This window comes from Lactuca serriola, chromosome 8, assembly GCF_051521515.1.
Source record: "Lactuca serriola cultivar US96UC23 chromosome 8, Lser_US96UC23_V15, whole genome shotgun sequence".
Taxonomy (NCBI): Eukaryota; Viridiplantae; Streptophyta; class Magnoliopsida; order Asterales; family Asteraceae; genus Lactuca; species Lactuca serriola.
Genome location: NC_136415.1, coordinates 191,807,082 through 191,830,625, shown reverse-complemented (window position 1 = coordinate 191,830,625; position 23,544 = coordinate 191,807,082). Strand labels below are relative to the sequence as shown.

The 23,544-nt window shown below is 34.1% G+C and overlaps 5 protein-coding genes across 7 annotated transcripts; 4 read left to right on the top strand and 1 right to left on the bottom strand.

Annotated features, from left to right (window-relative positions):
* The first annotated feature begins 373 nt into the window (after positions 1 to 373).
* On the top strand, positions 374 to 2,221 carry LOC145067707 (uncharacterized). Its single transcript, XM_079014783.1, has 5 exons — positions 374 to 823; positions 940 to 1,126; positions 1,211 to 1,406; positions 1,478 to 1,655; positions 1,736 to 2,221. Exons 1-5 carry the CDS (start codon positions 374 to 376, stop codon positions 2,219 to 2,221), a joined length of 1,497 nt encoding a protein of 498 aa, XP_078870909.1.
* A 1,506-nt stretch (positions 2,222 to 3,727) lies between these two features.
* Positions 3,728 to 5,488, top strand: LOC145070869 (thioredoxin O2, mitochondrial-like). Of its 2 annotated transcripts, none has more exons than XM_079017827.1 (6): positions 3,728 to 4,011; positions 4,434 to 4,499; positions 4,608 to 4,658; positions 4,786 to 4,865; positions 4,961 to 5,005; positions 5,192 to 5,488. In XM_079017827.1, exons 1-6 carry the CDS (start codon positions 3,777 to 3,779, stop codon positions 5,288 to 5,290), a joined length of 576 nt encoding a protein of 191 aa, XP_078873953.1. In that variant the 5' UTR covers positions 3,728 to 3,776; the 3' UTR covers positions 5,291 to 5,488. The 2 variants fall into 2 exon arrangements, with proteins under 2 accessions (XP_078873953.1, XP_078873952.1); XM_079017826.1 differs by having other exon boundaries at positions 4,431 to 4,499.
* Positions 5,489 to 8,536: 3,048 nt separating this feature from the next.
* On the top strand, positions 8,537 to 13,881 carry LOC145065903 (phenylalanyl-tRNA synthetase class IIc family protein). The gene is made up of 10 exons (XM_079013006.1): positions 8,537 to 8,852; positions 9,303 to 9,493; positions 9,657 to 9,863; positions 10,106 to 10,223; positions 10,405 to 10,481; positions 11,203 to 11,382; positions 11,716 to 11,760; positions 11,904 to 12,008; positions 12,101 to 12,214; positions 12,363 to 13,881. The coding sequence occupies exons 1-10, from the start codon at positions 8,657 to 8,659 to the stop codon at positions 12,411 to 12,413; spliced, it is 1,284 nt and encodes a 427-aa protein (XP_078869132.1). The 5' UTR covers positions 8,537 to 8,656; the 3' UTR covers positions 12,414 to 13,881.
* LOC145065902 (potassium transporter 10-like) lies at positions 12,654 to 17,708 on the bottom strand. Its single transcript, XM_079013005.1, has 8 exons — positions 16,990 to 17,708; positions 16,389 to 16,614; positions 15,729 to 15,974; positions 15,338 to 15,388; positions 14,982 to 15,242; positions 14,734 to 14,901; positions 14,277 to 14,531; positions 12,654 to 13,648 (listed from the first exon to the last, which is right to left on the bottom strand). Exons 1-8 carry the CDS (start codon positions 17,107 to 17,109, stop codon positions 12,654 to 12,656), a joined length of 2,322 nt encoding a protein of 773 aa, XP_078869131.1. The 5' UTR covers positions 17,110 to 17,708.
* A 2,665-nt stretch (positions 17,709 to 20,373) lies between these two features.
* LOC145066330 (wall-associated receptor kinase-like 1) lies at positions 20,374 to 23,186 on the top strand. 2 transcript variants are annotated; one of them, XM_079013559.1, is made up of 4 exons: positions 20,374 to 20,665; positions 20,737 to 21,507; positions 21,632 to 21,748; positions 21,826 to 23,186. In XM_079013559.1, exons 2-4 carry the CDS (start codon positions 20,778 to 20,780, stop codon positions 22,980 to 22,982), a joined length of 2,004 nt encoding a protein of 667 aa, XP_078869685.1. In that variant the 5' UTR covers positions 20,374 to 20,665; positions 20,737 to 20,777; the 3' UTR covers positions 22,983 to 23,186. The 2 variants fall into 2 exon arrangements, with proteins under 2 accessions (XP_078869685.1, XP_078869684.1); XM_079013558.1 differs by having other exon boundaries at positions 20,374 to 21,507.
* Positions 23,187 to 23,544: the final 358 nt, after the last annotated feature.

Sequence of the window (23,544 nt, the reverse complement as noted above, 5' to 3'; positions counted from 1 at the left end):
CTTTAATATATTATTCTCATAATATATTAATAAATCATATTTAATCCTTTCTCTCCATAATTCATCCTATCAAGTTGCTTTGGTGAAGGTAACCCAAAAGGACCATGTAACATCGGGTCAAGTACATACCAAAATAGTTATGGACTTAGATACTAATCCAACAGTTAGGTGTTGTAAAGGAAAGAATCCAACATGCCCTTTTAGATTGTATGCTTCCTAGATGAAAGAGGAATAGACTTTTCAGATTAAGTCTCTTATAACAGAGCACAAGTGTTCTAGGGCATTCAAACTTGGTTCAATTGTAACATATAAGTGGATAGGAAAACAATTTGTGAATGATGTTTTGGAGAGTCCTAAACTAAGTTTGAGGAAAATGAAAGCCCTAGTATTTAAGAGATACAACATTAATGTGAGTGTTAGGCAGTGTAGGAATGCAAAAAAGTTAGCATTGTCTGAAGTTGAGGGAAGTTTGAAAGAACATTATGCCAAATTGTGGGATTATGCAGCTGAAATTAGAAGGGCTAATCCAGGTTCACATGTTGAGGTGTTCTTGGAGCCACAACCTGATAATACTGTGGTGTTTGATAGGTTTTATGTTAGCCTTAAAGGTGTTGTAGATGGGTGGTTAGATGGATGCAGAAAGGTAATTGGGGTTGATGGTTGCTTTCTTAAGGGTGTTTGTAGAGGGGAGCTCCTATCAGCAGTGGGTAGAGATGCTAATAATAACATATATCCCTTAGCTTGGCCAATAGTCAATGTTGAGAACAAAAGGACATGGAAATGGTTTTTGGACAACCTGATGGAAGACATTGGAGGGGGAATGGTCATGGCATTACAATCCTCTCAGATGGCCACAAGGTAATCATTCTATTTTTTTTTTCAATTAACTTTAACTGTTTTGATCATTTAATTAACTAATCATTTTATTGTTTGAATCAGGGATTATTTGATGCTGTGAAGGAAAGATTTCCTGATGTGGAGCATAGATTATGTGCTAGACATATTATAGCTAATTTCCACAAAAAATTTAAAGGAGAACAATATTTTAAACTATTTTGGAGGGCTGTGAATGCAACAACTGTACCAAAGTTTGAAGCAGCAATGAATGAGATTAAGTCCTTAAAAAGTAGGGCTTATGACTATCTCATAGACAGCGATCCAAGGTGTTAGTCAAAGGCTTTTTTTAGAGAGGGTATGGATTGTGATGCAGTAGAGAATGGAGTTTCTGAAAGATTCATTTCTGTCGTACTTGATGCTAAAAGGAAACCATTGATAACAATGTTGGAGGACATAAGATGTTGGGCAATGCAGAGGTTACGGATGCAAAAGCAAAATGGTTTGAGTTGGGATTTGGACATATGCCCAAGTATCAGAAGGGAGATAGAGGATTTGAAAGAATTGCAAAGGTTAGTAACAATTTCATTATTTATACATTGGTTTTATAATGGTAACTGACTATCTTCCTATATATTGACAGATTTTGGGTACCTTATGTGAGTGGCTACAAAGAATTTGAAGTGTTCTCAGGAAATGAGAGGTATGCTGTTGATCTGAATCAGAGGGCATGTGGATGCAGAAGCTGGCAACTCACAGGCATTCCATGTGTACATGCCATATCAACAATTTCATCATTGAACCTAGATGTGGAGGCTTTTGTATCAAACTCCTATACTAAACCTCTTTCCTTATTAGCTATAAGTATAACATCCATCCACTCAATGACAATTCTGAGTAGCCACATGTTGAAGGACTTCATACTATTTTGCCTCCATTAAAGAGGAGGTTACCTGGCAAGCCATGTGTCAAAAGGAAAAGAGACCAGACAGAAAGAGAGCTAAGTGGGCACACAAGGCATATTGTGTCAAGGGCAAGCATTCCTCTAAGATGTACCATTTGCCACGAAACTGGCCACAACAAAGCCACATGCCTAAGTAAGCCAACTCCAGCTCCAAGCACAGCAGGTCCAAGTCATTCAACTCCAGCTTCAAGCATAATAGGTCCAAGTCATTCAACTCCAGCTCCTGTCAAGAGAACTCCTGTGAAGAAAGCTCCTGTGAAGAAGGGTCCTGTAAAGAGAAGTCCTATGAAGAAGGTTCCTTTGAATGATGCTGGTAGGGTGAGAAAGTTTTTAGAAAGAATCACAGAAATTGGTCTTCAGAAAAATGTTAAAGTCAAGGATGGAACTGGATGCAGCCAAGACAAACCTGTGACCTTAGAGTAATTAGGTTTTGATGTAGTGGGGTAATGCATGTGATATATATTTTGATTTAGTGTGGGGTAATCGTTTAAACTTAATTACTATATTACCCCTACTAGTTGTTTACTTTTGATGTACTTGTCGAATCTTTTGAACTAAATTACTGTATTACCCCTACTGGTGGGCTTATCTTTTGTAATTATTAAATGGCTTGATGCCTTTTGTCATCCACTTTTATTTGTCTTTACATCCAATTATCTATAAAAGAATCTTTCCTGTAATTTGTCTTGGTTTTACCCCCATTTGACTGACTTAATTACATCAACATCCATATATAATAACAATAAACTTTACCATTACATAAACATAAAGTACATCAACATCCATTACATAAACAAGAATTACACAAGTCTATTACATCAAAATCCCCTAAAACCACCAGAAGCATATCTTCAACCCCAAAACATAACCTCAACAATGACCAGCAAAATCAGTATCTGAATCATAACCTTCAACGATTTCACTTCTTCTCTAACATATGTCACATCCTCTAAAACTTGTTTAAGATAATCTGCAAAATCTGAAAGAGTATCTTCTGCAATGGGCTTCATATTCTCAGGTTCTTCATCAATCCATTTCCAAAATTTACACTTTTTCCCTGGTTTCTGTAGTAATAAAATCAACAACATAGAAGGTAAGAAGAAGAAAATTGATGCGATTTGACAAATAAAATCAATTTAGGTATTTACCAATGAGTTAGGGCACACTCATAATTTCTTTTCAGGGTTATCTTTGGTCTTAGAGGTACGCCACTTGACATCTTCTTTCTTCTTCTACGAATTCCCCACTTCTCTTATCTACTATGTGTTTGAGTTTGAAGGTGATTCTTCCTGCTTTTGGATGTTAACATTCGTTTATAAGGAGTGACTAAGCTAATTAATTTTTATGCAGTTGTTGTCAGTGCCACGTGTGCTTCCATATTAGCAAAACCTATAGAATTCGGTCAAAAGGATCTAATATGTACATATTAATAAAATATAAGAGTTTAGTTTACAAAAAAAAAAAAAATAATGACTAAATGAGTACATTTTAAAAAGTAATTTACCATCTCAAGTCATTTTCCCTAAATTTGACTAGTAAAATACATTTTAAAAGAGTCAAAAACTTCTAAATAATGTATCAAATAATATGAATACGAATGAATTAGACCTTGTTATTAGACTCAATTCAAAGTCAAAAACTTCTAAGAGACGTATAAAAAGAGTAATAAACTTTTAAGAGACATATAAAAGAAGTTCAAGAGTGATATCAAAAAATATAAATATGAACGGATTAGACAACCTTTTATTTACTCAATAAAAAACAAATCCCCTTCTTCGACAAATTTACTATTCATTACACCGAGTCACCAATATTTACATAGAAGAAGGTTTTGGCGGTGACCTCTGAGTATAAGGACTAAGATGAGCTCTAGAACAAAAGTGTAAGGGCCTAAATGTAAATATCCTTTCACGCTAAACCCCGTCCCCAAACCTGGTAGTAGTCTACCATCAGAATCAGCTTCGCCCTCCTTAGCAAAATGAGGGGAATCTTCGCTATCCGTCGTATGGTACGTAATGGAGTTTATTGCGGCTCTATCTGCTCTTCCATTGGTGAAATTGCATCAGTTTCCTCTTCAAATCCAGCAACAATTCCATACTCGTACTCGTGTTCCTTCTCTTCTGTGACGAAACCATCATGGTCAATTCCCATCTCCAAATTTCAATCGGGGCAGCAGTCTTCTAATCGGAATCACTGTTCCTCTCCCTCGTCGGGTATGATCTTTACTTTTATGATTTATCTATTAACAGCTCACCATTTTTTGTACATCGGATGTTTTTAGGGATTAATTAATTGGGATTAGGGTTCCTGTCTTGATATGTGCTCTGTTTTGTAATTCGGCATTTCTTTTGTTCTATTTTGACAATTCCCATTAACAAAAGAATCTAAACCAGTGTTCCGAAAGGTCATTATATAATCTGAATCACTAGCTTCTCTTGAGTGGGCATATGAAGGGTGTTTGAATGTGCTTTTTGGAAGTGATTGTGATATTGGATAGTTATAATCCCACAACAAGCCATATTAAATAAGCTGTTATAAAGTTATTATGTGATATTGAATTGCTATAACACTATGCTGATAGTGCCTGTATAGTTGTAATAATCACTTTTTTTACTAAAACTAATGATTATAGCAGGTGGATCTAGAGTGGTAACAGTCGAGTCAGAAGCTGAATTTAACACCTTACTTCGCAAGATTCAAGGTTAGTAAATAACTGAATATACATATACATAATTACATATACATATACTGATTATATGTGTTATATGCATAATGTGTATATACTTATGTATTTTTATAATGTGACCAGATGAATCCTTGCCAGCAGTCTTTTACTTCACTGCTGTCTGGTGTGGGCCATGTAAGACTTTTATTTTTCTATATATATTATGTTTTTTCTAATGTAGGGTTGAGCTCTTGAAAGTACTCTTCAGTTCATTTTGTTTTACACTTGATTTAAAAGTAAATATATATTTCTTGTTTCACAGGTAGGTTTGTATCTCCTCTTATTGGGGAGTTGAGTGAGAAATACACTAATGTCACCACTTATAAGATTGATATCGATCAAGTAAGAGCATCTTCATACTTCTAAGCATTTCTTTCATTTCATATACCACTCGTTTTTTGTTTGTGCAAAAGACGTTAATGCCCTTTTCATTGCAGGAAGGTATGGGGGATGCATTGGCAAAGTTAAATATTTCTGCTGTGGTAAACTACTTATGCTTCCCATTCAACATGTGTCATTTTTAACTAATGTTTTCAATTTCACACATTTAATCCCTTGGTAATGAATATAATCAAAATCGGCCCATGTACTCGTAAGTTTGTGAATTTTGGTCCCTGTAAATGTTATACATGCTCACATATAGACATGTGTTTATATTGTAAGTGCAGCCAACTCTCCACTTTTTTCAAGGAGGAAAGAAGGTGTCTGAAATTGTTGGGGCCGATGTGAAGCTCCTTAAAACCACCATGGAGGATCTCTATAAGTGAGCTTGTATGCTCACTAGTCACTTTTTATTGAATACATGTTAAATGTTTAGATTTTTAGTATTATCTTAATTTATGCATGCAATATGTATGATCCGACTATATATAAAGGGTTTTGGGTTTATGAAAAATAGATATAGAGGATTGGAATATTATGTATCTCCTTTGTGGGTGTTTGGTTTATCAAGTGTTTTTAAAGAATTGGAATCTGGTAAATGAGTGGAATTTATATAAACTAGATGAATGTATGAGCGTCACACCAATGAAAATTATGTAGTTAAAAATAGGGAGGAGATTCAAAACCGGAATCGGACCGGAACCGAACCGTTAGAACCGGAATATGTAAAGCTGATCCGGGTTCCAGGTTTAAAATAAGGGCTTCGTCCTGGTTCGGGGTAACCCAGGTTTGTGTTTTTTAGGTCCTGGTAAACCGCTTTAAGAATCGGAACCGGTTTTAATGAAAAAGTTTAAGATATGCATATCCCATTCGTTTGAAGTCGGATTAATATAAGGTTTTTTCCAGTTTGTAGTTTAGAGTTTTTACATGATTTTAGACTACAAATTTGTCACTTTTAGATTTGGGTAAATTACACGAATAGTCCCTGTGGTTTGGGGTAATCTATGTAGTTGGTCCCTATAAAAATTTTGTAACTTGGATTGTCCTTATTGTATATTTTTGTTATGCGTTTGGTTCCTGACCAACTTAAAAAGACTGTTATACACTTAATTATATTCTTTTTTTACCTTTTATTATTGATTTTGTTTTTTAATAATATAAAAATTAAAAGAAATACTATTCCTTCTCTTTTCTCAAAATGTGATTTATCTCTTTCTCTAAACACTCTCCTTCTCTATCTCTCTCATTCTCTCGCATTCTCTTGGTTCAAAATTAGCCCAACGAATACATACAACATGAAGGAATTGATTTTGAACGTTGCTTCAGGTTTGTATGAGGTTTACTTTCTGATTTCTTCTGGTAGTCTAAATCTTGTGGTGGATAAGAAGGTCTGGGCAATTTCCTCCATCGATTTCATCAAGAACCACAAACAATCTTTAGGGCTTAATCGATTTCATCAACTTTGGATCTGCCTCCATCGATTTCACAAGCAACCACTTGTTTGATTTTTGAATAACATGAATCAAAACTACCGACGACCTGAGATCACTCATTGGTCGTGTTTTTTTTTTTTTTTTTTTTTTTTTTTTTTTTTTTTTAATTCATGAAATGTGTCTGGGTCTGTGAAGATGTACACAAAATATAAACCATACCATATGTGTTTCTAGTTGTTTTTCTAACTTAGAAAATATTATTTTCAAAACTAATAATTTCCTAATTAAATACAAGTGTTGATAATATTTATTAGTAATCAAATTCTAATAAATAATCAATAAGTGATAACCATTTATAAGGTGTGATCATATAGGATCATATGTTATTAGCAAATATCATTCTAAAATGATTCTTGAGAATATAGATATTTCAGTCTTCACTTGCACAAGACTTATCGTAGATTGATATAGATAGTGGTGAACGTCTATCAACATTTCACTGCCCCCAATAACATACGACGGAAATGCCATTCATCAATATCTAATTCCCAAAACCTCAAAGTTACAATTGATGTATAAGGTACGTTTATCAGTTATCCTTTTTGTTATAGACATCATGTTGAACATGAGATTTGGATCACAAACAATTTCACTTGGTGTTTAACTTTTGGTAACACGCGTTAAATGTCTAACTCTCAATATATAAGAGGAACAAATCTCATATTAACTACATACGTCTCTTGCATAGTTCATACCTCACTTGATAATGACATTTATAACTGCCTGGTCAAAGAACAACATTTGACAATATAAAAATATAACAATCTCCACACTCAAGTCCCAATATGCATTAAAAGATATAATAAGGTGGCGATGAGGCGATCCATTAAACTTTAATTGAGTTTAATGGAATGTAAAGTTTAATGAGTAAAATAGTGTAGTTAGTTGAATGTCGATGTGACACTGCATTGAACTCTTAAGAGTTCAATTCATTAGAGATAACCTTAATATATATATTTTAATGGAATGCTGGTGTGACAATGCATTGAATAAATATTTTTTAAAAGTGGGTTATAGATGTTCCACACCTCTAATAAGTTATTTATGATAGGGTTGTTCAAAACTGAATATCTGAAATTTCGGATACGGATTTAGATATCAAATTAGACATCCAAAAATTTATCTTCTTTGTTTAGATCTACTTAAAATTATTCATAAATCTGGAATAAATTTAAAATGAAGCTGTATAAAAACATAGAACAAATATTTCAATGCATCATATAAAACATAAAAAATAGTTATTAGGAAACAACGTTCTTGACGAATAGCATTTACTCTTACCAATACTAAAATCCACCTAGCTACCACCATCAAGCAAAATGTAAATTAATATAAAGATTAAACATAAAAACCACCACTGTCAACCCCCATGAATTTGTAGCCTATGCAAACGAAAATCTAGATTACTCTAAATTAATATTGAACTAAAAAACTTACAAATCCTAAGACTAGTGGGTATGAGCCGTTAAAAGGTGTCGGAAGTCCTATGTGGCATGCCTTAACGTCGTTAAGAACAAATGAACATAACCTGAGTCTCATGTTATATTAAGGTATGTTGGTGTCATAATATATTGAAACAGCTACCACTATTGGTTGTACATAATCTCTCTCTCTCTCTCTCTCACATAACACTATATTATAGCATGCAAACATCGTCTCCACTTCATGTTATGACATTTTCTTGACACTATATTATAGCATGTGAACATCGCCCCCACTTCATGTTATAACATGTTGGAATGTGAGATGACAATGTTTGGTGTTATAACATCTAATCCTCAGCGAACCCATATCTTACAGCCTAAACGAAAAGCATAAAATGTCAAAAATGAAGATAGTGTTCATGAGAAAATATGTTTTTTCTGCTATAAAATTGATACGGAACCCTAATCCTCTTAAACAAACATAAATATACTAAATTAATAATTTAATTTGTGGGTTTTCGATACCTGAAAATATTAGAAAATGCTATCCAAATTTGAATCCGAAAAATCGAATATTCGAATTTTAGGATGATTTCAAATATGATTTTGGATATGGATATTTTTAAACACCATTTTTTTTAATATCACTTTGCCGAACACTTATTTATATAAGGTTTTGACAATGTGTAAACTAATTCATTTAATAAAAAAAATAGTATCGGTGATCAGTAAACTAAACCATTTTTGATGTGTCTGTGGGTGAACCCCTGGAAACGCCATCGAGGCCTCTACTAAATCAGCATCCGCAAATCCATTACAATCCACTGTGTGCACCATGGCTGCTCTCACCTTTGCTCACCACATCCTTTTCTCCAAACCCTCTGTCTTCCTTCATTCAACCAAACATGGTTTCAACACCTTATTTTCCGTCTCCGTCCCCGCACCTTTCCTTCGCCGATACAAATCCTCACAGACAATAGCAGCAGCTTCTTCACTCCTTGAACTTGGTGGAGTTAAAATTTCGAAAGAAGGTATTCTAATCTAACCCCTCCTCATTCAATATTTGGGTACTCTTTATTTTTTTCTGCTTTCTAGGGCATATCATGTGCTGTGTAATTCACCATATCTTAGCTGAATGAATGCTTTCGTTTTGATTTGTTAAATTTCACATACACGTTGATTCAGGCGGATTGTATTGTTTTGATTGTGGAAAACTGAAGATTTCTTGTTTTAGTAGGTGTTTGGGTTTGAGGTTTTAAAGTTTCAAGTGCTATTTGATGGTCTGATAATCGGTTGAAATACAATCTAGATAGTGCTTGAATGTGTTTTTTACTCATAAAATCGTATTGATAACTTTACAAATGTACCTTCATTTCTTTTTTCTTCCACCTCCTTCTCATATAGCACTGATTAAATGCTATATTATCAAGTCATAGCTTTGGAGTTATAAATCTATTTATGCTTTTCATTGTGTGATACAGATGTAGTTAAAGATGAACCAACAAATAATGTCCCTGATTTGATATTCACTAAACTTGGATTGCAACTTCATAGAAGAGATCATCATCCTCTTGGAATCTTGAAGAATGCAATATATGAGTATTTTGACACCAACTATAACAATCAGTTCCATAAGTTTGATGATCTCTGCCCCATTGTTACTACAAAAGAGGTAACAACTTTTTATGTGCATCTCCTGTTTTGATTATTTTGATCCTCAATAATTAGAAAATCATAATCATTATAAGTTTTTTGCAAACACTTAAAACTGATAAGCATACTTTTCAGCATAATGTAAATATGTAATATCATTGATGAAATCCTTATTGATGCAGAACTTTGATGATGTGTTGGTGCCTTCTGATCATGTTAGTAGGAGTTACAATGATACATATTACATTGATACAGAAACAGTGCTGAGGTGTCACACAAGTGCACATCAGGCTGATTTACTCAGAAAAGGGTATGCAAATTTTCTTGTTACTGGTGATGTTTATCGTAGAGACTCCATTGATTCAACTCATTACCCTGTATTCCATCAGGTATTTCATTTTTCTATAAAGCAACTATAATTAGTAAACAGTATGTTTGGATGTGCTTTAAACATGAACTCACAATAGTCAGTTTTGAGCATTTCTATATAAGTTATTATGATTTTATCACAAAATATATCCGATTCCGATTCTGATTCTGATTATGATTATTGAAGTTGCAATCATCAGTTTCAAAATGCAAATCCAAACGCCTCCTAACTTATTCAGGTTATAATCCTTATATTATGTAGATGGAAGGAGTTAGAGTCTTTAGTCCAAATGATTGGAATGATTCTGGAATGGATGCTACTTTATATGCTGCACATGATCTAAAAGCATGCCTCGAGGGTTTGGCACGCCACCTTTTTGGTAAGAAGTTAAATTCATAATCCAAATGAATCTATAATATAATATAATATATCATATTCTTTGGTAAAATGATATAAAAGTAACTAAAAGAGTGAACATCTACTCATGAGGTGAATGTAGTATACTTTTTAGTAAAAAATGAAATATGGTTTTTGGAATTGAAGTCCGTTTAAAAATTCAGGTGCTGTTGAAATGCGATGGGTTGACTCCTATTTTCCATTTACGAATCCATCTTTTGAACTCGAGATATATTTCCAGGTATGCCATTTTTTTAAAACAAATTTATTAAGAGTAAATTACAAGAATGGTCCCTATGGTTTCAGGTAATTTGCGCGTTTGGTCCCTAACTTATTTTTTTAACTCGGAAGGTCCCTACTATTTGTTTTTGTTATGCGTTTGGTCCTTATTGTTTGTTTTTGTTACGCATTTGGTCCCTGTCTTACCTAAAAAGATTATTACTCCCTCCGTCCTAATATTATTGTCCACAGACAAAAAACACACAGATTAAGAAAAACATTAATTACCACTAACTTTATATAATAAAATGACAGTTTTGTCCTTATTTTGCATTTAATGTTCCATTAAATGCTTAGTTGGTTAAGTAATAATGAGGGGGTATTTTGGTAAAAATGTTATTTATTTTTAGAAGTGGACTATTATTTTGGGACAAACCAAAAAGGAAAGATGGACTATAATTTTGGGACAGAGGGAGTATTTAAATAGGGAAAAATGGTGGGGTAGGTAAGGTAAGGTGAGGGGTGGGGTGGGGTTGGGGGCGTGTTTATTTAAATAAATTAAAAAATCAAGGGCAAAATAGTCTTTTTAGGTAAGAAAGGGAGCAAACGCGTATCAAAAACAAATAGTAGGGACCTTCCGAGTTAAAAAAATAAGTTAGGGACTAAATGCGCAAATTACCTGAAACCATAGGGACCATTCGTGTAATTTACTCATTTATTAATGATTGAATGATAATTTATAGGAGAAGTGGTTGGAGGTTCTTGGATGTGGGGTGATGGAACAAGAAATATTGAAAAGAGGTGGGAAAAGTGATAATGTGGCTTGGGCATTTGGGCTTGGATTGGAAAGATTAGCCATGGTCTTATTTGACATTCCAGATATTAGACTCTTTTGGTCAACCGATAAGCGATTCACATCTCAAGTAATTTTAAATTTTACTACTTCTTGAATCATCTAATTTTGTCTTTTTGTTGTTTTTTAGATGGATGGATTGTCAAGGCGTGTTTGGTTCGTGGGATGGAATTGGAATACGGGATTCCATTCCATTGATTGTTTGGTTACGAAAAGGATGGAATTCAATTCAATTATGTTGGGATTCCATTCCTTCTAAAAACATTCCACGAACCAAACACCCCCTCAACTTTTGAAGGATAAAAAATGGAAAATATCTTTTATATTTACTTTTCATGATTATATAGTGTGATACATAGAAGAACCTAATGGGATTTTCATGATCTTCCCTTTACCAATGCAGTTTACAAAAGGTCAACTTGGGATAAAATTCAAGCCATTCTCAAAGGTTTCTTCTTCACTTAATTTTCTTTTAGCAATATATGCAACAATCTTCCATTTTTAGAAACATCGGTTCTGGTACTTATGTATTTGAGTTTAATAATAATTTAATATTTTAATATGTTTGAACACTTATTATTTTATTTTCAGTATCCACCTTGTTATAAAGACATGAGTTTCTGGATCAACGAATCGTTCACTGAAAACAATCTGTGTGAAATTGTTCGAGGTGTTGCTGGTGATCTCGCTGAGGAGGTATAAATTATTTATTTATTTAATTATTTAAGCAAAATTATTTATCTAAAATGATTTTCCATATTTGTTGGAATTATTGAACATTCATTTAGGTGCAATTGATTGACAATTTCACCAACAAGAAAGGAATGACAAGTCATTGCTATCGTATCACTTATCGCTCCATGGAGCGCTCTCTTACAGATGAGGAAATAAACGAGTTACAGGTATCAATTTCTATATTATAGCATCCTACCTTTATTTATTTATTTATTTATTTTTCTATTACATCATTAAACTATGCAAAATAATCTACCCAAATAAAAAAAAAGTTGGAAGTATAATTTTACCTTTTATTTTTGGATGTTGATGTAGTGGAATGTTCGAGATCAAGTCCAAAGCCAGATGAACATCGTTCTAAGATGATTTCCAATATGCCAAATGGAATTTTGTGAATACCTTCTATTTATGTTTTTATTTATTAATGAAGACATTCATATGTTGCATTATTACTTCTAATTTCAACATATGTAACCCTAGTTTTTTGTTTTTATCATATGATAATAAAATAAACTACAACTTTTCTTTCATACAACAATTTGAATGATCTTTATGTATAATCCAATACACTTATTTTTATTCATGTTATATAAAAAAAAAATGAAATTATACAAAAAAGACTTGGCCAACATTCAAAAGGCTCTCATGAGGAACATTAAAAATAACACTATTTTCCCTACATATCTTTCTCAAAAAAGCATACAAATAATCAATACAAATCTTCTTATAACACCCAGAATCTCTTCTCGCCTTCACAACTGTATTCCCCAAAATATGCACAACTCCGGCATCACGACACCGCGTCAAAAACTCAATCTCCTCCCGCCCACCACCACCGTGACTCGACGCCGTCTCCGTCCCCGTCTCACTCACCGTATCATCATCGGAAATTAAAATATCAACAACAGACGAAAACGTATTCTTATCAGATAAACCCGAAACATCTTGCTCATACAAACTGTATTCATCTGAATCCGAACTCCCATCCATCAACGACTCAAGTTTCACAAACAAAAAGATACTATCAATCAACTTCTTCTCAAATTCATCGTCCTTTTTCTGATCTTTATACCCATACCTCGCGACACACCGGAAAATATGGTAGTTCTTCGGTCCGATCCGTTTGACCAAAAACCGTTCGTCTTCCGGGACGGAATAAACCGGGAGAGATTTAACGCAGACGAAAACAACCACCGTATGGATCGCCGGAAGATTCGTGATGAAATGTGAGAAGATCCGTGGGACGCCGCTTGCGAGCTCAGTGTACACGAGTCCGATTCCGGGGACGCGAACTAGCCCTAGACTTGGGCCGAGGTTAAGGATCCATCCCATTGAGATTTTGTTTTGCATTTCGAATTCGTACCTTTTGACTGTGCCGTAGTGCCAGACGTACATTATGAGGAGGAACACGGCGGCGATTGCTAGTGGGACCCATGCGCCTTGGTCGATTTTGATCAGGACTGCTGAGAAATAGGTGCATTCGACTATGAGGGATAGAAAGGTCATTATGAAGACGAGGAACCAGTTGCAGTGCCACACCAGGAGCATGATTAGGATCATCAGGAATGTTGTTACCAGCATCACTATTACCACTGCTGTGCCTGTTAACAAAGAGAATCCAACAAGTATAAGAGGGCATTAATGTCTTTTGGGCGTAAAGTGTAATTTTTTTTTTGTCATGTTGATATGATGAGGATATGAGTATCATGGGAGATTAAGTAATTGTAGAAACTTTTTATGGATATTTTTGTTGAGATACGAGGGCATTTATGTCTTTTGTGTAAAAGGGATTGAGCCGAGTTTTGGATGGTATAAAAAATTACAATTTTTGTTATATTGACATCAATTCCATTACATTTATTACACCGTAGAAACTTGGGTTGGGTTATGTTTATGACAAAAAGATGAGGACATTTACTCCTTTTTCATATAATATAAGATCGAGACCAAATTATTGTCCAACTTTTTGGGTAGGACAAAACTAGCCCCAACTTTTCTAGGTTATTTTTAAAGATGAGGATAAGAGGACATTTACGTCTTTTGTGCAGACAGAGATCTCTTCCATCTTTTTTGGTTGGACAAAAAAATTGAAATTCCTGACTTTTTGGGCGGGGTCCCAAAAGTGCAAATTTTGTACTATTGACATCAAACTCATTCTTAGTCAAAGTCAAACTCAGTACAAACTGTTCTAGTTCATGATTGGTTATAAATTATTACAGTAAAACTTACCATAAGCATTACCGATTTGGGTTTGATTTTTGAAACCAGTAGTTACCAGAATGCAAAGAATCATGAGTGCCCAATTGATATCCGGAATGTATATCTGGCCAAGAAATTTTCTTGATGTATGAACGACTTTGACTCGAGGGAAACAACCGAGTGCACATGCTTGATTAATTATCGAAAATGTAGCAGATATTGACGCCTGACTTGCGACAATTGCAGATAGTGTTGCAATTACAAACATTGGCCAGTATACAGCTTCTGCAACATTTTAAGCAACGTATATTATTATTTTGAACGTCATTTACAAGAAATTTTGCAAGGTCATTTACAATCAAAGTAGGAAGCTATAATGCACAAATAAATGAAGATATATTGCTAAAACTTGCATTTAACCCTTTACTTTTTCCTTCCAATTTTTATGTTCTGGAATATTTTTTAATCATTATTTAAAAAAACAAACCTGGAATAGAGTGGTAAAATGCATCAAACACTTGTTCCTTGTTTTTCATGAGGTAGGCTGCTTGTCCACAATAAGCTAATAGAAGACAAGGGAACACAACCGTTGTAAATGCAATCTGGATTGCAGAAAGTGGATAATGAGCAAGATCAGCAAATAGTGCCTCCGTTCCTATCACAAAATAGCAAATTTACTATAATTTTATACATTTTTTAAAATAGAATGCTTTAATAGATAGAGAGAGGAATTACCTGTGATGCTCAACATGATTCCTCCAAGGGAAGTCCAACCATCTTTTCCTCTCCTTTTAAAGTACCAATATATATGCAAAGGGGAAAACGCCCTCAATACAGTCTTGTCATGTTTTAAAATATTATAAATTCCAATTCCTCCAATTAAAATAAACCAAAGCAATACAATTGGAGCAAATAGCCATCCAACTTTATCAGGACCATGATGTTGTAGGCAAAATAAACCAATCAGTATAAAAACAGCAACAACCACGATAAAATCTGCAACAAATAAAAACTCATAAGCATATTATATGCAAAACTTACATTAAAGATTATGTGAAAATAACAAATTTAAGATGAAATTATTTTCTTACCATTATCCATCCCGGGGTGTGTTACCTTGATGCCACTAGAAGCCGATAAAACTGTTCAAATCAGAGGGTTCGATTCAAGATTTTCATATAGGAAACATATGATAGATGAAGGTAAATTGGTCATATACAACAAAGTCTTTTTGTACACAACACTTTAACAATATTCTTTAGTTTCAACACGAGAGGAAAAAAGAAGGGGCACAATTCACAAATAGGTAAAGGGTTAGTGTCTTAATACATTAAGCCATGTTTTTTTTGCTTAACCCATTAAGTCATTCTGTTCAACTTAAATAAAAAAGAAACAACCATGTATAATTGTTTGGATTAAATGCTTAACCCATTAAGCTCATGAAGAAAAAAATAATGGCACATAAAAAACCAGGTTTTTTACCTGAAATAGCAGGAGTTAGAATCCCATCTCCAATCACCATACAAGTGCCAACAAGTACAAGTACAAGAAGTGCATTCTTCTTTAATGCATGTGCTTCTAACCATTTCTTGGTTTTTTCAGGAAATGAGTTCTCATGTGTTGGGGTATAAATATAAGTAGTCAACTTTTCATCAGTCCGATGTTGATTTGGAATTGTACTAATTTTTGCATGTCGACACAATAATGAGTAAAGAGCAAATGTTCCACCTAAATAACGAATTAAAATTTCGTACATGTTATTCATTCGTTAAATATAACTTTAGAATTACTTCTATCTCTTGTTGTTTTACAAGTATATAATGGAAAATAGAGAAGGGAAAATTGATTTGAAAAGCAATGTACCTTACTCTCACTACCAATATGAGCAATATACCTTATTATTTTTTTTTTTTAAAATCAAAATAGCAATATACTTACATCTTTTACCCATGATAGCAACATACTTATACATTTCTTTATTGATAATAGCAATGTACTTCATCTTTTACTGATAATAACAACATAAGCACATTTTATTATGTGTATGGAATTGTAAGTACATTGCTATAATATGTAAAGAAATGGAAGTAAATTGCATATTGCTATTATCAGTAAGTTGCTATTTTAAAGAAGTAGGTGTACCTTGACCATTGTCACTTGCACGACAAACAATGAAGACGTATTTGATGAGGGGCACAAGTGTAAGAGAGTATATGATTAAAGAAAGAGCACCAACAACGTCTTCAGTGTCATTGATTCCTTTAGGAAAAGTATTGTAAAATACATATAATGGAGAAGTTCCCAAATCTCCATAGACAACACCAAGACTTTGAAATGCAAGTCGCACAAGTAGCAATGTGGAACATTTCTGTATCAAAGGATAATATCAATAAGGGAAAATTGCAGAAAGTAGCAACATACTTTACTCTTTTTACCAATATAAGTAATGTAATTTATTTTCTTTACCCATAATAGCTATGTCCTTACACCTTTTTTTGTATCAATAATAGCAATATGTAAACTCCATACTAGAACATATTCATCTTTTTTTTTACACATAATCCCAACCTACTTACAATTCTTTACCCATAACAAAGACCAATAATGTGTCAAATGTAAATCATTGATTAGTTGTTAAAATGTGTAAAATGTCCTATAACAAAGACAAATAATGGCACAAATGCACAATCAATGCTATAAATATTTTGTAAAGATTACACTAGGGCTAAGAAGAAAGAGTTACCGTTTCTGTGTTCATATGCTTGAGTCTGCTAGCTTCTTCATCCATGGGCTGATCAAATTTCTGCTGCAAAGCCCACATGCCACCTTTAGCTTCACTCTCCTCATTCATGGTCTTTTCCATCTCAATCAAATTCAGGCTGCCTGCACTTGCAACAACCTATGTGGCTTCCCTCTAAAGTGATCGACAATAGACAGCATCATCAACTCAAAAACAATTTAATCGAACTGAGACTCAATTTCGCATTCAATCAAATTGACTAAAATCGACAAAATGGAACTCAATTTCATCACTCTCGGAAGTGAGATCAATCAACTCTCTCATTAGAAAAAAAAAGAAGGAACAAAACACGTTAAGATTCCGATTTTCTGATCTAAAACCGAATAAGCATCCAAGGCATCTCAAATTGGACCTGAATGGATAACAATGACGAAGAATTACAGAGCTAGAATTGTACGTCGTGTCAACGATGAAGAAGAACACGAAAAGAGAAGAAAATGGAGGGAATCGGCACGATTTTTGATAATTGCGAGTTTAATTTGAATTTGGGATTGATGCAGAAACGATTGTGTTAATCAGGAGATAGTTTAACATTTGACAGACCAAGAAAACCTGTTTGTCTCTCAGGAACGCATTGATTACTCAGAGAGAAGAATTCGACAACACTCACCAAGAGAGATGGAAGCGATCGGTTTGAATGTTTGATAATCATGAAAATTTTCATGCGACGCGTTCCATCAATCTCATGCAAATCTATGCAAGTTCTTTTCAAAATAAACATAATATCTTTTAGAGTAAATTATCGTCTTGGTCCTTGTGGTTGTCCAGTTTTAACATTTTTGGTTTTTTTATTGGGATTTTAACACCACTAGTCCTTATTGGAGGTTTGGGTAAAAATCAAGTCTTTGTCTCAGTTAGGCGCCGTTAAACCTTTCTAATTGCGATGTAAAAATTCGAATTTTCCCTTACTCTTGAAAGCCTTATACGCGACATAAACCTCATAAAGGCAAAATCACATCCTTGACTCTTGATGTAAATTCCGATGATTTCTTCCTTGGCTACCACTGTCAGCTCCAACTCTAAGAATGCTTCAAATGGAAACAAATTGGGTGTTAGGAGAGGTGGTTTTGCATTCTGTATGTATGGCACCTGATGCAACTACTTCCGTTTAGGTTAACATGACAGGATGATCTTAATGAAGTGGTTGATAGTAAAGGTCCTAGTGAAGTACAAAATGGACCTAATGAAGATAGTCAAGTGGTACATGATGGGCTTAATGAAGATGAGGGTGTTGGTGAAGGGGAAGGTGATGATGCAGATGAGGGTCTTAATGAGGGTGATTATAATGATGTTTATACCTGATAAGTCCTGGTACATGTTGATGAGTTAGTTATGATACGAGAGGCATGGTATACTATGGTAGCAATAGAAAGTATGCTTGTGTACAACTTGAACCGGATAACACACCACCAAATAAGTTGGTAAATTTTAAGTCCTTGTAGATGTGTAAATTAATTTTACAAAAGTCTGTTTTGTCCACTAATTTTGTAACGTACCAAATATCAAGACCAAAAATTTTAATTTTTAGATTAATGAAACCATCTTTCAAAACATGTCCATGTAACCATAATAGAATTAAAGTGTAATCAAAACATCCAAATGCATCAGAGTCAAATAAAATGCAGAACAATGTGGTGTGCGCGATGCGATCACCCCGAGCTTTTCCCCTTGGATCCGGAAGTATCTGAAACATAAACTGAAAACTGTAAGCACGAAGTTTAGTGAGTTCCCCAAGATACCACATACTATACATATCAAACACATAATGAGCCCCGTTCAGCATCGAGCCCCGCTCGGAACATATATGTCTGTAAATAATGGGACCCGCCCAATATACATACAAACACATAAACACATGCAATAATCACAAAGATAAATAATATACAAGATAATCATCATGCCCCGCCTGGCATCAGGCCTCATCCGGTATACATATAAACACATAACACATGTAAGAGTCACGCAGACAACTAGCATCATAATCATGACGAAAATTTAATCGGGGTTGTAATCAACAATGCACATTTATATGAAAAAGAGCAATGTACATTTATTTTTAATCCATAACAATATTTTCTTTTTTAAAGAAAAGATATCAACACACTTCTATTTTTAATACAAACAACAAATAAAAATAGACATTTTAGAATGACAAATAAGCACCGAAAGGAAATGATTCTTCAAAAAATAACTTGTGTTCCTGGAAATATAACATGTTTTCGAATAAAAATAATTTCCGAAACTAACTATTTGTATGACTAACTTTATATGGTATTATCTAGAGAGATATCATATGTCAATACAAAAAGATTAGTGAAATTGACGAAGAATCAACGACGGTGAAATGTATACATCAAATATGGGGTATAAAAAGTGTTGCATGATTAATAATGTACAGTCAATCATGTGTTCGTACATATCTGTATACAATCCAAACACTTTATTTTTTATTGTTACCGATTTCGTATCTGCTAGCATAACTCTTATTGACAATTATTTAAATGTAGTAAACTATTTGTATAAAAGAACTAATCGTCTGAAGAAACTAATTATTGAAAAAAACTATTCGTACTCGTCGCTTGGCGCGGGTAAATGGCTAGTATATATATATATATATATATATATATATATATATATATATATATATATATATATATATATATATATATATATATATATGGGAAAAACTCATAAAAACTCAACGTATTTTCATCAAATGCTTAAAAAAACCACTATATTATTTTTTAGTGCACAAAAACCCATATATTTTATGAAATTCTTATTTAAGGTTTTCTATACTTAGAAAAACCTAATCTATTTTAATGAAATGATTAAAAAAAAACATTATATAATTTTTTGTAGTTCATTTAAACCCTCATATTTTTTTGAAATTTATTAATCTAATGAGTTGTAACAACCAAAACGTTGTGAATCGAGTACATAATATTTTTAACTATCTAGGATTTACCGAGCTCAATGCCTTAAATGATACATTTTAAAAAAATATAAGAGTTTTAATGTACAAAAAAATTATATAGTAGTTTTTTTTTAAAACTTTGATAAAAATATGTTCACTTTTAATAAGGTTTCCATTATATATATATAGAACAACCCACTCCATGCCCGAACCCGATAACGACCGGTTACCCGACCCAAAATGATCGGGTTTCGGATTTCCCCGTCCGGGTTTGGGCTTTTTTGCCGTCCCTACAGTGTCGGTATTAAAAATTCCCGATAGATCGAAGATATTTTGAACACCTGTAAATAAAATATTCCCACTTCAGTACATGAGGCAGTCAAATGTGGTCTGTAAATAAATATTCCCACTTCAGTACACGAGGCAGTCAAATGAGGCGTGTTCTTGCTCTGTTTTGAAAGTTTAAACGACTTGTATGATTTGGTCTCTCAAGAACTGCTCGACCTCCAATCACCGGATATCTCTTCGAACTTCCTTCAACAAGAGGACATGCTTGCCTAAATCAGCAAACACCAAGATTATATATTTTTTTTCGATTTCGGTTTTGAAACGTAACTGCAAACATCACATCACAAGTACTCGTTCCAACTATTCTTGACGATGGCAGCCAATATATATACGAATTCCTCACCACATTCCCAGGTAGAACTTGTCTGTAACAATGAAGTTGCTGCAATTATCCTTAGTTATATTAATTTCATTAGCATCAACAGCAACATCAGCGCCAATTTACGCGAGACCCGGATGCAAAGATATGTGTGGGGGTGTCCGGATTCCATACCCATTCGGAATCGGGTCAGGGTGTTATATCAATGAATGGTATGCCGTTGATTGCAACTTATCAACACCATACCTTTCTGCGATAAACAACCTGAGGCTATTGTCTTTGAATCTGGAGAATCAAACGATGGCTGTTAATGTCTCAATGAATTCGAATTGTGCAGACACAATCCGGAACAACAGTCAGATCTTGAGCGTCGACTTGGGTGATAGCCCTTTCCTCTTTTCTCGAGAAGATAACAAATTCACTGTCGAGGGGTGTGGAAATGCGGTTATCTTGGAGCAAAAGAACTTGGTCACAGGGTGTTCGACGATATGCCCAAACCAAACTAATAACCCAAGAAACAATTGTTATGGGATCAATTGTTGCCAAACCACGATTCCTTACTATCTTAAAACATACAACATCGATACTACACGCTTGCAAAGTCAGGATTCGGGTGGAGTTTGTGGATCTGCGTTCCTGGTGGATGAACAAATGTACTCTTTTGGCAAGTTTTCAAGGCAATCTGCTTTTGTTGGCATCTCCTTTGTTCCAATTTCACTTCGGTGGACTCTAAGACTAGAAGAAATTGGTGAAAGTGATTGCTCTTCTATGGCAAGAGAGGATCTTTATCTGGGTAATGGTACCAACATTGAATCTTACAAATGTACTTGTAAGCCAATTGAAGAAGGAAGCCCGTATTTAACTAATGGATGCCAAGGTATGCAATCTATTTCACTAATCAATATTTATTTCCATTTAGCTACTTTCAAATTGTTGTTTATAACTAAAGGTGTTCGTTTTTGGACCATGTGATATTCAATGTTTATTTTTGTTTGTTTTAGCTGTTGGACCATGCGCCACGTGTATCAATGGATGCGTGCAAATTAATGGGACAGGGAATTTCACATGTCTTCCTACTCAAGCTAGAGGAAAATCATCAACGACTGGAGTTATTCTAGGTAAAACCACAAGCCATAAGTTACTCCTTTAAATTGTTGTATATAATTTGATAAATTAATGGTTTGGTTTTCTATAGGTGTTAGCATAAGCATCGGGGTACTACTTCTTACAGCAACCACCTTCGCTTTATACAAACTAATCCAAAAAACAAAAGACAAAAGACAAAAAGCACGATTTTTCAAACGAAACGGAGGCCTACTTTTAAAACAACAAGAAACTACCGATGAAGGATTAGTCGATAAAACCACACTTTTCACCGCAAAAGAGTTAGAAAAAGCAACCGACCACTTCCACGAGAACCGAATCCTCGGTCGAGGAGGCCAAGGCACTGTCTACAAAGGCATGTTAACTGATGGAAGGATTGTAGCTGTGAAAAGATCAAAAATAGTAGACGAAAGCCAATTAGAACAGTTCATCAACGAGGTGGTTATCTTATCACAAGTCAACCATCGGAACGTGGTCAAACTTCTCGGATGTTGTTTGGAAACCGAAGTCCCTCTTCTTGTATCCGAATTTGTATCAAACGGGACTTTATACGAACAAATTCACAATGAAACCGACGAGTTCCCGATGACATTAAACACACGGTTACGGATTGCAACTGAGATTGCTGGAGCTTTAGCGTATTTACATTCGGCTACTTCGATTCCTATATACCATCGAGACATTAAATCGACTAATATACTTATGGATGACAAATTTCGAGCCAAAGTTTCGGATTTTGGGACTTCGAGATTCGTATCAATTGATCAAACACATTTGACGACGTTAGTCAAGGGGACTTTCGGGTATTTGGATCCGGAATATTTTCAATCGAGTCAATTTACGGAAAAGAGCGATGTTTATAGTTTTGGGGTTGTTTTGGTTGAACTTTTGACGGGGGAAAGGCCGATTTCGGTGACGCGGATTGGTGAGCATAGAAGTTTGGCGACTCATTTTATGTTGGCTATGGAAGAAGGTGAGGGGATGGGGGTTTTTGATCGGAGGATTGTGGAGGAGGGTGGTCGGGTTGAGGTTATGGCGGTGGCTGAGCTGGCGGTGCGGTGTTTGAATTTGAATGGGAAGAATAGGCCTACGATGAAAGAAGTGGCGTTAGAATTGGAAAGAATTAGGGCGAGTTATTTACCATCTGGAAATGGTGTTGGGAAGTTGAAGTACAATGGTGGAATGGAAGAAGAAATGATTTTGTTCTCGTATGATGATGATGATATACCATCAACAAGTACGTATTGATTAGAATGCTTGATTTACTTGAAATATGTTTTTTTTTTTTTTTTTTTTTTTTTTTTTTTTTTTTTTTTTTTTTTTCTAAATTTAATGTTTGTATGACATAGGTAACCATTTTATGGTTTTTGTGAGGGTTCTTTTCCATTTTTACTATTTAATATTTTATGTGGTACTTCTTATTTATATCATGTGAACTTGTAGATCTTGCAATGGACTCTCTCTAAAATTTTCCGCTATGCATGCTTTTACGTTGTGTTTCTCAATCTCTTATATTTAATGTTTAAACTGGTTCGGGTCTTTTGAAATTTGTTGGACTGAGGAAGGAAGCGTTCAACTAATACTGATTTTATGTTTAATTCTAAACCGGAAAGAACCTGCTGGTATTTACAAAAACTCGGTTGAACCGGTTAAATTGAATAAAAACACAAGAAAATAATAAAGAATTTTACATAACAAATTTTGATGATAATTTTTTTTTACATATATTTAGATTTTTCTGAATAAAAACACATGATAAATGTTTTGAAGTTTTTAGGTATGTTTGTATTCATCTAAAACTGTATTTTTT